Here is a 12667-nt window from a genome sequence, read left to right as displayed (position 1 = left end):
TTCAGAGGGCACATAGACTACCATTAGTACAGCGAAGGCAGGATGCCAGATACCTACTTCCTTTCCTTATTTACTTTGGCAATTTTTTGCTTAGGCAAGCAGTTTCATTGAAAGCTAGACCTAGAACACCTATCTCTGTAGAATCGTATTCTATTTTTTTTACATCTGATTTCTGTAGAGAGACAATGGAAAGGCGTTGGCAATTAAGGTTATTGATTGACCCATTAAAATCAACTGGAGTACTGGCGTACCTACAAGAACCGGCGCGCCTGAAAGTAATACGGGAAAGACAGTCATATGTTTTTATGTCTGAACTCGAGGCGAAAGAAGCACTGTGTAGATAGCAGACAGGGGGGAAGGGATAGGGAAAAGGGTCTTGACCAGATTAATATCTGGGATGTGGTATTAGGGGGTAGGTTTTGGGGGTATCAATTTATGTAGTGTTTTGGAATTTTTTCTTTCTTCCCTAATATCTGTAAATATAATCTGGGGGGTTTTTTCTTCTTTTTTTCTTGACATCAGATAAAATGATGGACAGATTGTAGGGAACTAGGTCTCGAGGGCCACTGTGGAGACCGAAGTCTCAGTTTGCTGCCAAAAACCAGCGGCAGCTTAAGGAAGAGGAAGATTCCTCCTTCTAGGAGTAGGGGGGTGGTGCTTGCTTTTTGGGAGGCTGGGGTGGTGGTGGCAAAGGGAGAGGGAAAAACAGGGAAAAAAACAAAGGCTGGATAATAAGGAACCAAAAGGATAGTAAAGTAGTGGAATACAGTATTAACTCAACAATAAAAATGGGGGGCATGGGTGGCAGCGTTGATTGCATTGTTTTTTTTATGGATCAGTTAAAATGTATGTGCTTAGCATAGAATGTGGCCGGATTGAACAGTAAGACTAAGAGGCAACTGGTAACAGAGGAACTAAAAATGTATAGTCCCCATATCGTTATGTTGACAGAAACACATCTTTCGTATAAAGATTGCGGCCTGCTAAAGCAGCTAGGGTACCAAGTGATAGTGTGTACCATGCAAAGTGCCTCTATACGGGGTGTCGCTATATGTAGACATAAACGGGCTGAGGGGGTAATTGGGAATTCAATGGCAGATAAAGTTGGTAGGTGGGTAATGGCACAGATAAAGATAAAAGGAAGAAATTATATATTTTGTGCAGTGTATGGCCCGAACACTGATGACCCTACTATATTTGACGTGATAAATACAGAAATGTTAAATTGGGAGGGGAAGAGGGTTGTGATGGATGATTTTAATTGCATCATGGATTATAACATTGATACAACGAGACAGGGGATTTTAAAGAATGAGAAGGAAAAGATCTGCAATATGGGCAATAGGCTGGTTACAGACTGTTAGGGATGTGTGGAGAACTCTATACCCTAATATACCAGGGTATACTTATTTTTCGGCTCCCCACAAATTATATTCCTGGATTGATATGGCCTGAGCTACCAACTCTATCGTATGGTCCACCGATATGGAAATCTGCCCAAAGCTGACCTCCGACCATAACCCCATACTCCTTACATTAAAAATTTTAGAGGAGAATAAGGAAGTTAGACCTTTTTAATTTCCTAGATATTTGTTGACCAACCAGGAGTATGTGGCTAAGATTAGGGGTCAATTGGAGAATTTTTGTTAAGGAAAATGTAGGAACAGCTTCTCCTATAGTAGTGTGGGACACATGCAAAGCAGTTGTTAAAGGTTATATCCAGCAATATATCTGGCGACAAAACAGAAAACGAACAAATATAACTAACACAACTATACTAGAGATTCGGAAGGTGGAGTATCAACATGCAGAGGCTATTATAAAAGGCTCATAGGATATTGAGCGACTGGATTTTAGGTTATTTGAATTACGCTCGGCCCTGAAGAAAATATGGAGAGAGAAAAGTGTGGCAAGTTATAATAAATATTGTCTATCACAGTATGAATTTGGGGAGAGTATAGGTAAAGTACTTGCTTTTAAGGTGGCAGACGATCAGGCTAAGGCTCATATAAAAGCTATAGAGGGGCTCAATATAAAAAATATATGAGCAACCAGAGCAGATATTAGAACAGTTTCCTCTTTATTACAAAACATTATATACTCCACACTAAAGCCCACACAAGAGGATATCTGTAGGTATATTCAAAATAGCTTTGTAAGTAAGATGGGGAGTGAGGAATCAGACTCTCTTGGGGAAGGTATCTCAATAAACGAGATAGAACTAGCAATGGGGGCATTACCATCAGGGAAGGCTGCGGGAGAAGATACCATTCCTCTAGAATTTTATAAAATATTCAAGGATGTTATGTTAGTACCATTTAGTCAGGAGATAGAGGAAATTGGGATTAGGGGGAGAACTCCTGACTCATGGCATATGACAAAGATAAGAAGAAAAATAAACCAGTAGAGGAATGTGGGTTATATTGACCAATCTCACTGATAAATGCAGACGCAAAAATATATGCAAACATTTTAGCTAAACTCTTGGCCCCAATAATGCCCAATTTGGTTTCCCCCCATCAACATGGGTTTATTCAAGGGAGGAACACTACTGCTCACGTAAACACGGCAGTAAGTGCATTTGACCTTGCAATCATCAGACCCACCTCACTTGGTATGATTTTATTAGCTGCAGAAAAGGCGTTTGACGGAGTGGGGTGGGATCTCTTGTGGGCTACGATAGCAGCCTTCGGGATAAAGGGTCAATTTCTGAAGCAGATACAAGCATTATACGATAGACCATGTGCTAAATTGGCCTATTTGGGCCTGCAGTCATCTACTTTTCCGGTATTGTGTGGTACTCGCCAGGGATGGCCTCTTTCGCCTTTATTATTTGCTCTTTATATAGAGCCATTTATTTCTGTATTGCAAAAAAATGAGCGAATAAGTGATTTTAAATCTGGGGCAAGTTCTCTGAAGGTTGTCGCCTATGCAGACGATATAGCGTTTTTTTCAACAGAACCAGGAGAAGCGCTGAAAACGATAACTGAAGTAGCGGGACAGTTTGGTCTAATTTTGAGCCGTAAATTAAATGTTAATAAGACTCAAGTTCTTATTAATCATAAACCTTTGATGCCAGTACCTGGAGTTTACCCAAATGTTATTTACTTAGGGGTCAGGATAACAGCGCGGATTGACTGTATATTGTCACTAAATTATGATGCACTAGTAAAAGAGACGAACAGGTCTTTAAAAAAATGGCATAAGTTACCGATTGGGATTAGCAGCAGAGTTAATATTATTAAAATGGAAATTTTGCCTAAATTTCTTTATCTTTTCCGTTCTGTTCCGTTCCATTACGCGTCCCAAACACATTCTTTAAAAAATTGGATGGAATATTAGGTAGTTTTGTGTGGGTATATATACGAAGGCAAGACGAGAAATTGATTGGTTAAAACTTTCTTTTAGCCAAGGTTGCCTAGAGTTCCCAGACTTTCAAAACATATTTTTGGTCAGCTTGTTTTATTAGCTTACGTAGTCTTATTAACTCCGCCAACACTATTTTTAGCCACAAGTTTATTTTGGAATTTGAGAGCCATATCTTTCTATATAGACTTAATGACCCTAACTATTTTAAAAGGGTAAAATGTAAGACTCAAGATTAGCTATAGCTAGGGTCTGGACATCACCAAAACCTCCAACTGTGATGGACTGGTGGCTGTTAGTAAGACAGATCTATGTCATTGAATTTGCATTGGCTTGGCTGAGAGTGGCTCGTTCTATGATTAAATGCACTGTAATATGGGGACGTATTTTTTTTGTGAAATTGCAAATTGTTAAACCTTCCCCTCCATTATTTTCTTTTCCTTTTTTAGTGATTGCATCAGATTGCTGTTAGTTTTTATAATTTAATAATATGTATCGTATTGGTTCTTATTTGATGCCTTTTCCTGGTTAAATCGCAATATTTACAAAAAATAAAAAATGAAAATAAAAGGAAAGGAAAGGTACTGCAAGGGGGAACTGGGATGCCTTACCCATGCATGAGGTTGATGTGTTACTGGTAATAAATATGTGCTGAAAAAAAGAAATGGACTCCTTGAAAAATTATCCTTAAACCATCCTTAAAAAATGTTGTGGCCTTAACGTGAACCCATCCAAGCAATCAGGGGCGGCCTTAGGCATGTGCAAGCTGTGCACCTGCACAGGGTTACCAAACCCCAGGGGTCACCACGCCAATATATATCCTTAATATAGCAATCCTCTGAGGATGGATTCATATTTGCGTGGCGGCCCCTGGCAGGGATTTGGCGGCCTCCGGCTCTGTTCCACTTCCAAACACCCTGACCTCCCCTTTTCACTGGCCTCCGTGCTCCGCCCCGACCGGATCCCCTCTTCCGGGACCCTTTACCTACGCTCCCTGCCCAGGGTCGCCATGAGCCTAGAGCCGCCCCTGAAGCAATACATGAAAGCCAATGGTTGGAAAGGCTGACCAAAGCTTGCTTTGTCTCTCTCCTTCTGTGTTCCTCTTATTGTATTTTTTTTAATACTTGATGCCACGAGGCTATCCAAACAGCTGAATATATAGGTAACGAGACCTAATTAGAGGGGACCTGTCTGATGACGTAATCGACTGGTGAGTTGTGCACCTAAAATGGAAGGTGTGTTGAATACAGCCCTGCTGTTCCCATCTTTGGCACTCTAAAGTCAAAGAAACCAATGTCTGAGCGCAGAAGTGACAAAGTGGAATATTTCTTTGCCTTTAAAATAATTTGTTGCACTTCCGTGACTGTCAAGCGGCTTTTCTTAGTCATGTAAATTCCAATGTATTGACATTATACTTTATTAAAACCAGTAACAACCAACAAAAACACCTGAGCTCGTGTGCTGGCAATACATTCTAACAATCATGTCCCCTTTCACTTAGTTTTACAAAAAATATTTTTTAAGTTAATTTCTTACCCTGGCCTACAAGCTGTCAGCCTCCCTGTCAACTTCTAGCATGTTGTTTTCTTTCCATTCCAGAATCTTTGTATCTCTACAAAGGACAGACTCAAAAGAAAATTGTTTTGACAGTCGAGCAAGTGAAAGGCAAACATGGCACGCTGGTGTTATGGGGTGCTGGCACCCTTTGGCTTCCACAGATACAAAGAAAAAAGGGTGAGTGTTTTGAATCTCGTCTTTTGATCCATATTGTGTCATTTGTACATGTTTGCTAGCCTGCAGGAACCATTCTCTGGGTTTTTGTGTGTGGAATCACAAAATCTATTGACCTTTCAGGCTTTTTCTCAACAGTAGGGAGTAGCTACCAGGCACACAGAAAGTAAGAATCCTAAGTCTGGGATCCCCTGTAAAGAGGGCGTCTGCTCTGGGCTACTGCATCTGCGATTGAAAGATGCACTTCAAAGGCATTGGTGTAAGGCCAGCCTGGATGTGACTTCAACAAAAAGACACTAAAGAAAGGGAGTTAGAGGAACAATAGCTAAGGCTCACCCTCCAAAAACTATAGTCAAACAAATGGTCTCTGTTACCAGATTCCTAAGAGCCTTGCCAGTTAATATGAACCACACTCAACATCCAATGGGGTCGGTTGTGGAAAAATCATATTATGTAAAAAAAGGAGAAATTGCTCCTTTTTTAGGTGTCCCCTCACTCACCAGGGTTGCCCCATGGTGACATGCTTCATCATTGGGGCCATCCCAGTCCTCTACGGGCTGGGGCGTGCTACGACTTGCGAGTTACGTAGGAGCACTTTTCAGAAGACTATGTGTGGTGCATGTGTATATGAAGATAGGGCGCCCTAAACGTAATGTGTCAAGGTGTTGATAGGTACACCTTGACACATTACGTTTAGGGCGCCCTATCTATCCACCCCGTTTTTAATATTACCACCTAGAGGCAAAAATAAAGTTTATTGTCAACCTACTGGGCAGGTATTTTTAAGATACGTCACATAGTCCACTCCACATATACACATGCACCACACATAGTCTTCTGAAAAGTGCTCCTACGTAACTCGCAAGTCGTAGCACGCCCCAGCCCGTAGAGGACTGGGATGGCCCCAATGATGAAGCATGTCACCATGGGGCAACCCTGGTGAGTGAGGGGACACCTAAAAAAGGAGCAATTTTTCCTTTTTTTACATAATATGATTTTTCCACAACCGACCCCATTGGATGTTGAGTGTGGTTCATATTAACTGGCAAGGCTCTTAGGAATCTGGTAACAGAGACCATTTGTTTGACTTCAACAAAAAGATCACAGTTGCAACAAACATGACAATGTCCAGCCAAAGCTGTGGATACACTACTTTCTTGATAATAATGCCACAACATTGAAACATATACTGAGTTTAAAGGGAGTTGAAAGTGTTCCAATCCCTTTATACGAGCTTGCTTCAAAGCAGTATCTGCTTTTTTAAATAGTAAATCTTTAGAAGAGCTGAGAGAAGAAAGTTACCCTGAGTGCAGAACTAGCAAGTCAGAATGGTCAACAGTCAGACATGTACATATTGATATTAATAGAAGTGCAATAGGCCTCAGCTACTCTTGTAAATCAAAAGGGTTATCTGTTCAGTGGGGTCTGTCAGTTAGGTTGTATGCCAGGATATCATTGTTCGAAATATAGTGACATGAATAGTGTGTCCTAAAGATTGTTTACAAAAATATCTGCTCATTGAATTTGCTAATATTAATTGCATACGGGTGATATTTTTGTAAACTTTATTTAGGACTGGAACTTCATGCCATATAATACATATTCTGGAACCATACAGCCAGTTGTGTTAAACTGGGCAGAAACAACTCTGTACGCAAATAATTGCTCTCATAGGTGAAACAGAATGCATTGTTGATGAAAAATATTTTTGCAGTTGGTGTTATTTTGTTACATAATGCCTTAAACCAAAAGAATGGTTGATTGATATCTTTATTGTTCGGTTAGTTAAAACCATTACAATTACGTATAAAAATACGTGCATGATGGCAAGCTTTTCAAATCGCATTTCTGATCGATAGACTGTGCACAGATTGCAAATACTTAAAAGTTTGAACAATCATAGAATACAAAAATTGACAAAACATGTGTTTTTGGCTGAACTAACAAAGGAGGCCTGTTGAAGTCGCCATCAGGGTGATTTGGCAAGTCCTTTTGTTGTAACAGTAAATTTCGCTGGGTAAGAAGTACGTTCCAGCGTAGCGTGGAACAACTCCTAATTAGGGATTTAGGTGCCATTAATTCATTATCGACAAAGTGCTTGGGCGTGACCATTTGGTAAAACTGATATTTCATTAAGCAGAAAGGTATTGTCAATAATTCATTATTAAGCATTGGCCCCTGTTAGAAGACACACCAAGCAATCTTGTTAGCCACTGTTCGTGACTGGAGTGTGGCGTCTCGCTGAGTTTGAGGGAATACACATGTAATGGGGTGCTTGATGGCTTGTCATGCCATGGAACATTGTGTTTATGCTTTTTACACTACAGTGTTCCCTATGAGTTACAATCATGTAAGGTTGTTTTCAGGTAACTAAATTAACCCCTTGGCCGCGGGGGTAATTGCCCCGCTGTGCGGGGGGGCGCGCACAGCGCCCCGGTGCTAATGACAATCTCAGCGTTTGTGTGGAACGTTCAGCACAGCGGGGAAATTAGCCCTGCGTGCAAGCATTGGAGCCGTTATGACGAGCTGAGCTCGTCATGAGCACACGGCAACTGTGGCTCATGACGAGCTGAGCTCGTCATGAGCATGGGAGGGGTTAAAGAATCAAATGCTGAAGAGCCACAGGAAGAACACATTAACCACAATATTGGGTTGTCCTTTGGGTTGGCCAGTGTTTTACAGCCAATGAACAACTTCTGTATGCAGGAGGCCTATGAGGCTTGCAGGTAACTGACTCTCTTTCACCAGATCTTGCAGAGGTTCTGTTGGGAATGAGAAACAGATTGAATCATCAGTCTGTCTTCACCCTACTACTACATTTTCAGATTGACTTGATACTCGGAAAGGTTCATTCATGTTCCATAGCTGTGGATGCTGAAGATCACCCTGCTGGGCTGTTGTACAGTTTCAGGTGAATATGAGCCCTTTTCCCTTTGCTTAAAAGACATCATGCTTAAGACTGGGCAGAAAGGCAATTAGGAACATTGATTTGGTATTCACCGAGGTACAGCTGGAGTGAGTTGTAACTTGCTAGAACCTGACCCCAGCTCGAATGTTGTTAACATGGTCAAAGGCCAGGGCTATAGTGCTGGAGTTTGTGAACATATGGTTGCACGTTGTGGGATTAGCATACTAAAGGAGATTGTCTATTTCTTTCCGGACGTGCAGCCACAACGGTTAGTGAACTCTAGGACTACATTACAAGACCAGAGGCTACCATTATGCAATAACTTTTATTGCTGCCCACACATACAGCCCTTTAAAGTACATGTTACATCATAAACTAAACATTCCATAGAACATATTAAAATGTTGTGGTAACCAGGCTTCGTCCTCCTGGACAGTTAAGTATATGTTTATTTATCTCTATGCTATTTACCATTACGTTTTAGTATTAAGTGTATAAATTACCAATGTTAAGGTTCTTATCTTAGGATCCCTACCGTTATCTTTAGTGCCCCTTTCTGTATGCTTTAACCACCTTTCTGCTGTAAAAAAAAATACAACTGAGTGGAATGTAAGTAAAATGTTACCTTTTTCTTCCTGTACCCTTCCAATTTATGGACTGGTTTTTTACTACCCCACTTCAAAGCTTAATTTCCAACTTAAATGAAACATTGATACGTGAAAACGAGGCCTCTGACCTGAATGTGATCGCCACGGAGTCAGATGCTCTCGTCTCCGCTGCTGGCCTCGCCTGCGGAAGCATGATGTGGGCATCCATCCGGGCGGGTGTGTATTGCAGGCTCCAGTGTCGGCTGACTGTCCGTTGCTCGGGTGCAGCCGACACCGGCCTGCTTGCTTTCTCCCTGCTTGCACCCCCTCCATGATGCAGATCGCGAGTGCGGGGCTCACACTGCTTTCGGCGAGGCGGGCCTCCCGTTTTGAGACTCGCCTGGCAAAAAATTAGGCGGAAGCAAGTGAGGCCACTCTGGCTCACGCTGTGCGTTGCTATGGCTACGCAGAGCGGCGAGCTTAATGGCAGCCCTTTAACTACATAACTACTTGATTCCGGTAAGACTGCCACACTTTGCCAGACTCTGCCTATATTAAATTAAAATAATAATAATAGGAAAATATTTATCTGAAGGGGATAATGTATCTACAGGTTAACCCTTAGGATTGAGACAGGGACCTGATCTCCTTTAGATATTTAGAATGTCATAAAATGGAGCACAGTTTAATGAGGCCATCCCCCTTACTGAGAATGCACTAATGAGTTTCTTTGAGAAACAACTTAAGTCCTCATTGAAAGAGGCAGTGGAGGCAGCTTTTAGCAAAAGAAAAGGAGACCACGTGTCTGAGGAAGACTCAGCTGACCTCTTTGAGGAGGAAAACCCTCTACCCAAGAAAGGAGGTGAGGCCTTGAAAAAGACCAAACATCTTGAAGCCCATGGTAGCCTGTGCGCTACAAAGGACCGGTACTATCCCTAGGTAGTCTGTGCACTACAGATGATGCAGGTGCCCCTAGCGGCACAATGAGAAAGAGCAACCATTTTGGTGCAATAAGTACAGGTGTCCCTCGCAGCACAAGAAGACCAGGTGACCTTCATGGTACAAAGTACCTCAGTTCACCAACTGACAATGATGATGAATACTTGTTACTAATAAATTTTGAAGACGCCTTCCCTCCTTTTGCACTGATTCAGAGGGTTCTACTGAAAGTTCGAACGGAGCAATGCAGTATCGTTTTAGTTACACACTTTAGGAATACTCAAATTTGGCTCCCAAAGGTGATGGAATTTTCTCAGCCCATGGTGGGATATGACTTTTCTGTTCGCTGGCTTTCTTCTGGAAATCCTGTCTCCTTTCTTCTACTAAATTCAAAAATGTCTTTTCTTCTTTTAGGGAACATGTTAAATTATGTTTGTGAGCTTCTGCTATATCTGTTGCATTTTGTGCTAAGAAAAATTCTCCCATAAACTGTGCTGCTAGACTAGTGAGTACTGGATTCATATTCTTTCGAACAGGAACCTCTGAAAATATTACATTCAAGTTTGAATAATAATACTGCAATTTGCCTGTTTTATAAAACAGACTTGTTAGTACACTACATGAAATGCCATATGTTAGCGGTAAATGGTGATATGTGACACCTTCTGCTAATTAAGCTGGTAATTTCATACATTCATAACAATCACTAATTTCCATAGTATCTACATATTGAAACAATAACTTGGTGAAAACGTTTAAATCTGTGTTATTATCTGTTATGGTGTGATGTATTTCGGACTCATCTGATGCTTCTAGTTCTACTCTATCTCCCTTTAAGTTTGCTAATTTTCCCTTTGTATCTGTACTATTTCTCTTTTCTATGCTCATCAAATATGGTATCGCTATAGTTAAGACTAACCATACTATAATCACTAATAGGAGGCTACATATACATACTCTACAGCATTTCTTTAAACAATGTTGTTTTGGTCTTTCAGCAACTCTATCCTTAGTCATTTTAAGAAGATTTCTCTTCTTTCTTTACTTTGTTTCGGAAATGTAAAATTTCTGGTTTTGTTTCAAGGGGGTCTCACTTCTCCTTCATCAATCTGATCTGCAGTTATTTCCTCGTCACTTTCTTCATTTAAATCTAGGTTCTGAAGTTCTTCATGAATCACATAGGTCCACTCAGGGCCTTTGAATTTGTTATTCAGTATTTTTAATCTTTGACTCCTTCGTCTGGGGTTCTCATTTGAATATACAGACTGACTAGTGACTTCATTCACCTGGTCGGGTTCTTCATTTATTGTCTTTAGATTATATCTTAATCTTTTGACAAATCTAGGACAATTCTCACCTTTCCTAACCCTTTTGGGTTGCACTGTACTTTCACTTTCTTCGTCACTCTCGAGTGTTCTTTTATTTACATTATTTTGTGGCACAGTTTGATTTTCGTCGTTTTCTGCGTCCCTCTCTATCTGACCTAGTTCAGGACTTCTCCTTGTGCACCATTCGCCTGAACGTGTTCTGCTTCTTCTATCTGGTCCTGTTCAGGGTTTACTCTAATTTGTTTTTCTTCTTCCTGAACTTGTTCTTCTTTTTCTAAATGGTCTTGCTCAGGTCTTATTGCGCTAGACTGATTTACAGCCTGAACGTGTTCCTCTAAACCTATCTGTCCCTCCTCAGATCTGAGAATGATTTGGTTCACCTCTGTCAGTGTATTTTTCTTTCTTTATCTGTTCCTGCTCAGGGACTCCGGCAATATCAAAATCAATTTCCTGAGCTTGTTCTTCTATTCCTGTCTTGTCCTCACTAATTTCTTGCTTTTCTATTTTTGTTCTGCTTCTTATTTTTATAATTACATCTGATATGTCAACCACTGCTATCCAATCCTCCTGGCTAGTGCTTGGTTGTTCTTGTTCAGCTATTCCACAGTCTGTTATTCTAGACTTTCAGCTGCACAACCTTCTGTACCCTAAACTGCAGGTATCTGTTTTAGATTTTCCTCATCAGGGGCTGGTACTCTTTTGGTATGACTGGTGTGAATCCAGTTAGGCACACCTGCACATTTCACTGCTGTTGTTGTAACCAATATGACATGTTTCGGAGTACTCCACCTGGGTGCTAGTCACGTCTCTCAGGTGTGATTCTTCACCACCACCCAGTCTCCAGTATTTAGATCATGTGCTTGATCCGGCTGCCTGGCATCTGCGTCTTCTCCAACCTAGTAAGAGACAGAATGCACTAGGTCAGCCAATCTTTTACAATAGTCTAATACCAGATCATCAGTTATACTTAACGGTCTGTGTCCTGGTAAAAAGGCTAATCTCATTGTTCTTCCCATGAGTATTTCATGGGGACTCAACCCTGTGTTTCTGTCTGGATTGTTTCTCAGTCCCATCAGAACAAGATGTAATACATCTGGCCAACACAGTGATGTTGATGCGCACACCTTTGCCAATCTTGATTTTATTGTGCCATTCAATTGTTCTACTACCACAGAAGCCTGTGGGCGGTAAGCAAAGTGCAATTTTTGTTAACTTTTAAATGCTTCACAAATCAATCAAATGATTTCATTATTAAAGTGAGATCCTCTATCTGATTCCACAGCTACTGGGAAACCAAAACGAGGTATAAGTTCCCTCAACAATAATTTGGCAACTGTTATACTGTCATTTCTTCTGGTAGGATATGCCTCCACCCATCGTGAGAACAAACATACTATGACAAGGTTGTACTTCAATCCCCTACATGGTGGTAACTGAATGAAATCAACCTGCAACCTCACAAATGGTCCTTCTGCCTTTCCAATTCTTCCCCCACTGACCACTGCCTGGGTTGTTCTGCTGACAAATTAGGCATCTCTGGCAGAGGCTTTCTGATGGATACATCTGCCAGTAGATTCCTCACCTTGATTCCTCACCTTGTGAATATCCCCTGCGTCAGCAACATTCAGAAATTATTTTGTAGCTCTACATGCCGACGTGGACGACGTCACAGAAGCACTGCTTCGCGCGCGGCTCCACTGACGTCACCGACTCCATAATAGACCTACGCGTGATTACATCAGTTCCCTTTTTTCCACGTCGTCAACGCTAACGGTTTTTCTAGGGATCCTCAGTAGCTCGTTTGTTAC

General features: G+C 41.2%; 1 protein-coding gene across 2 annotated transcripts in view; it reads left to right on the top strand.

Moving 5' to 3' along the window:
- The window catches only part of SHLD2 (shieldin complex subunit 2), a 1133281-nt gene that overhangs the window by 614169 nt on the left and 506445 nt on the right, over positions 1-12667 (top strand). For both annotated transcript variants that reach the window (XR_015295898.1, XM_086922015.1), the window contains exon 5: positions 4966-5100. Coding sequence is in view for 1 of the 2 variants with exons in the window: in XM_086922015.1 (XP_086778141.1) it covers positions 4966-5100 (135 nt within the window). In the remaining variant the exon portion in view is untranslated. The remainder of the gene's footprint in view (positions 1-4965; positions 5101-12667) is intronic.

Source organism: Lissotriton vulgaris, chromosome 5 (assembly GCF_964263255.1).
Source record: "Lissotriton vulgaris chromosome 5, aLisVul1.2, whole genome shotgun sequence".
Lineage (NCBI taxonomy): Eukaryota > Metazoa > Chordata > Amphibia > Caudata > Salamandridae > Lissotriton > Lissotriton vulgaris.
The sequence above is the reverse complement of the archived record's forward strand: the minus strand, read 5'-3'. Positions and strand labels throughout refer to the sequence as shown.